At 31.6% G+C, this 4,305-nt stretch overlaps 1 protein-coding gene across 1 annotated transcript; it reads left to right on the forward strand.

Annotated features, from left to right (window-relative positions):
• The first annotated feature begins 1,503 nt into the window (after nt 1–1,503).
• LOC120150734 (BURP domain-containing protein 3-like) lies at nt 1,504–3,078 on the forward strand. The gene is made up of 3 exons (XM_039163370.1): nt 1,504–1,577; nt 1,847–2,650; nt 3,039–3,078. Exons 1-2 carry the CDS (start codon nt 1,527–1,529, stop codon nt 2,633–2,635), a joined length of 840 nt encoding a protein of 279 aa, XP_039019301.1. The 5' UTR covers nt 1,504–1,526; the 3' UTR covers nt 2,636–2,650; nt 3,039–3,078.
• The last annotated feature ends 1,227 nt before the right edge of the window (nt 3,079–4,305 follow it).

Here is a 4,305-nt window from a genome sequence, read left to right on the forward strand (position 1 = left end):
CAAACCTAAGGTATCGATACTTGCCCTGAGAATCGCTACCAAAAAAACACCTTAAAGTTCAATTTAATACACATGGTATCGATTCTTCCACACATGTATCAATACTACCCTTCAAAGGTATCAATACCAAAATAGCTCTCAAAGTTAAAAAAAATAGACCCAATATCAATACCCCTATCAAGAGTATTGATACTCACTTGATGGTATCGATACCAAACCTGAGTATCGATATCAATTTATACCCTAAAGTTTGAAAAATAATACCTTTGGTATCGATACTCGACGTACAATATTGATACCTCAAGAACATTATATCGATGTTATCCAACCAAAACCTCAAATTTTGACCCTCGTATGAACAATATCAATACTAGATCGTTCAGTATCATAACTCAAGCACATAAATAACTTGTTTTTTTTACGGGAATCTCATCCCAACTCTCCTCAATCACATATCTAAGTCATTATGGTGATGTTTAAAGCTTATGTGAATCATATGGGGGCCATAATACATCATTTTTATGCATGAATAACATCAAATCCTTCTCAAACCAACCCCCAAGCAAAATGTACTCATTATGCTACATGCACTCATACAAGCAAACAAGCTACACATGTTGATCTACAAGTGTTATAGATGAGTTAGAAGTGTGATACATTACTCCAACGCAGCTAGAATCCCTCTTAACTTAACCAATCACAAACTTTTCATAGTTCTTATCTTTGGAGATTTGTCCCACTTCTCTCACTAATCAACAAGCAAGAAATGAGTTATTTACTTATCTAGGAACTTAAAAAGAAGTCAGAGAAACTTCCTAGATACTGAAATCCAGTCAAAATGGGTTGATTAAGTTCAAGGGTTCTAAAACCTATTCTAAACCCTCACCATGGCCAAACTTATAGATAGAGAGCTTGAATTGAAGCTTTAAGTGAGGAGATTATAATCTTTATCTTTGTAAACTTGGATTAGGAATGCTGGACAAAAAAGTTCTTACCTTTGATCAAGGTACCGAGAAGAAATGAAAGATTATAAAATGAAATCATTTTATTAATGTGACACATTATCAAACTAACGACGTTTAACGTCTAAGTGACCAAAACTTACTAAAACGATAACGTTCTAAAAAATAATTTAGAGATAAAATGGTATTTAAAGTTATGGGTCAAATTAGTATTTTATCTAAAGTTTAAGGATTAAATTTAAAATCAACCTCAAATTAAAAATTACACTCTTTTTAAAATTATGTACCACATCATCAAACCAACCACATTTAACGTTATATTGATAAAAACGTTATAAATCGATAACGCAACTACGCAAGTGACAAAAAAATTATAAATTTATAACATAAGTGACACGAATATTATTTTTTTAAATTCAATGATCAAAAGTGGATACTTACGAAACAAAAGTGACAATTTCGATAGTTTACCCTTTTGTGCTTTTCATTCGTACCATCTTAAACCAGCTCACTCCTTTATAAACTGAGAACAATGCTGAAAGGGTGGACAAATTTGAAGAAAGAATGGGCAATGAATTTGTTACTTGCATCTTCCTTCTACTACTTTTTCTCACGGTAATTATTCTTCAAATACACTCTGTGCATCTTGTGATCTTAAGATATTGTTTCTCATAATATCTTAGAATCAAGAATGAATTGAACGAAGTCTTAAAAATTTTAAATTATTAAATAATTTATTTATTTTCTTTGTATTTCTATTAATAATTGAAGTTCATCCTCTAAAATATTCGAAGTTAACTTCCTAACATAAAATTATGAGTTTGTTCCTAAAACGGATCAATATCAACGACATGTATATTAATCAATCTTTTTTTTTCTGGCAGCTTGATCCTGGTGTAGCCTCCAATGTTCTGCGACTCCCCAGCATGAATTTGGTTGAACAAATAGAAGACGATGGTCATTCTTCATCACACTTCCACGTGGATATAGTAAGCCTGGCCAATTATGATCCCACGTTTACTGTCATGAAGGATATTCAGGTCGGGAAAACGATACCAGTCTCTTTTCCCTACATAAAAGATTTATCCCCTTACCAATTCCTTTCAAGAGAAAAAACCCATCACATTCCTTTCTCATCCAAGGCCATTTCCGAGCTTCATCGATTCTTCTCCGTCTTCCCTGGTTCCAAGCAAGCCATGGAAATAGAGCAGACTCTTAAGTTCTGTGAGAGGGATCCCCCCGCAGGAGAGGCCACGGCCTGCCTTACCTCTTTCGAATCCCTGACGGATTATGCCCGTGGCATCATCGGATCGGACTCGGACATCCGTATCGTAAGGTCGTCTCTTATTTCGAGCTCGACTCCAACTCTCCAAAACTATACTATAATGGAATCGAAAGAGAGATTAACTGGAAAGGTGATACCATGTCATGCAGAACCATATCCTTATGCAGTGTACTATTGCCATTTCCAAGTGAATACTGATAACAAATTGTTCATGGTTTCCCTTAGAGGTGAGAACGGTGATTGGGTGGATGCCGTTTTCCTTTGTCACATGGATAGCTCCCCATGGAGTGTCAAGAGTAAAGCACTCATTCGTCTGGGGCTTAAGCCAGGAGAATCCGAAGTTTGCCACTTCTTCCCTGCATATGATCTAGTGGTGGTTCCCCAGTGAATAATAAAAACGTTTATATTGCAAATAAGTATTTAAAGTATAACATTTTTCATATAAGTATCTAAAGTATTTTTTTGGTCAAAGTAAGTACTTAAACTTATCCTTTTGGTCAAAATAAGTACATAAAATATTTGTTGGTCAAAATAGGTACTTAAAGTATTCAATCTTTTTCATCTAAGTTGTAAAACAGTTGACACATTACATTAATTAAAGAATATTTTAGGTACTTATATAAAAAAGATTGGATACTTTCGATATCTATTTTGACTATAAAATATTTAAGTGCCTATTTTGACCAAAAAAATAAGTTTAGATACTTACTTTGACTAGAAAATACTTTATGTATTTGAATGATAAAGATGATATACTTTAGGTATATATTTGTGATATAAGCCTAAAAAACTGCATGTACTGGGAATAAAATAAAAGTAATATTATCGTTTGGTTTGGAACTATTTCTCATATTTTTGGATCTTAAAAAAAAAATAAGTGTTTAAATATTTTATTAATTTTAAGTGTTTAAAACCTTTTCTAATCAAATTAGATGCTTAACGTTTATTATGTTACTATGTATGATGTTTATATTTTCATTTTATTACCATTTTAAGATCACCTCGCCAACAGGCATTAAAAGAAATCATCAATCAATAGTTGCTTGACACATGACATTAATTTTTAATTAATTTTATTTTTCTAAAAAAAATTAAAAAGATCCTAAATTTTATAATTTCTAAAAAAAACTCAAATCTCTAAATTCCAAATCCTCTTAAACAGTCATAGATCAAGCAACGAACGGAGGATTAAGTGACTCAGTTTTGGTTTGGACGACAGTGTATCCTCATTGACGACAACGAACATGCAATGGTTGAGTGAAAAAAAATTCATGTGTGGCAAGGTTAGCGACTTAGTGCTACGATTATTCTATTTCAAGCGACAACATTCGACGAAAAGGGGCGACCAACCGATAGGAGACCGACAACAAAAGGAATGACTGATGGTGGTTGATTTAGTAGTGGCATATAAGATTTGGAGATTTGAGGTTTTGGAATTTAAGGAATTTAGGATTTTTGAGTAATTAGGAGATTTTAGGGATTTAAAAAATAATTATTTATTTTATTTTATTGATTGGATAACAAATTTTTTAGTGGCCAAACACCATAAATAGTAATGAAATAAACAACAGATATCTACTTTGACAAAAAAAAAACCTAAACCAAACAATAAATATAATTTGAACACTAATTTTTCAATTAATTCACTCAAAATTTATTATGGTGTGAATATGAATATAGAATAAAATTACTCTTTTAAGAGAAAGACAACTTACAAATTATGAGAGGAGAGAAAAAAGAATGTATTTTTCGTCGTGTGAGATTTTGAATATCACTATCTATAGGTAAAATACATGATAAAAATGTAAAAAGAATGGTAATGGTTTTCTCAACAATAACCACGATCACAAATAGTTATATTTTCAAATATTCACAAATCATTATTTTCATAACCATTTTTTAGGAAAAAACAATTAAGTTTAAAAAAAACAATTATGACTTTATTTTGAAAAAATTATGATTTTGAATTAATTTAAATTGGAGTCGTCGTCGACCTTTGGGCTAGATAGATCGAATACCTAAAAACGTCATTTAAAACAATTGTAAGAGAAATTGTTT

This window comes from Hibiscus syriacus, unplaced genomic scaffold, assembly GCF_006381635.1.
Source record: "Hibiscus syriacus cultivar Baekdansim isolate YM2019G1 unplaced genomic scaffold, ASM638163v2 tig00111025_pilon, whole genome shotgun sequence".
NCBI lineage: Eukaryota > Viridiplantae > Streptophyta > Magnoliopsida > Malvales > Malvaceae > Hibiscus > Hibiscus syriacus.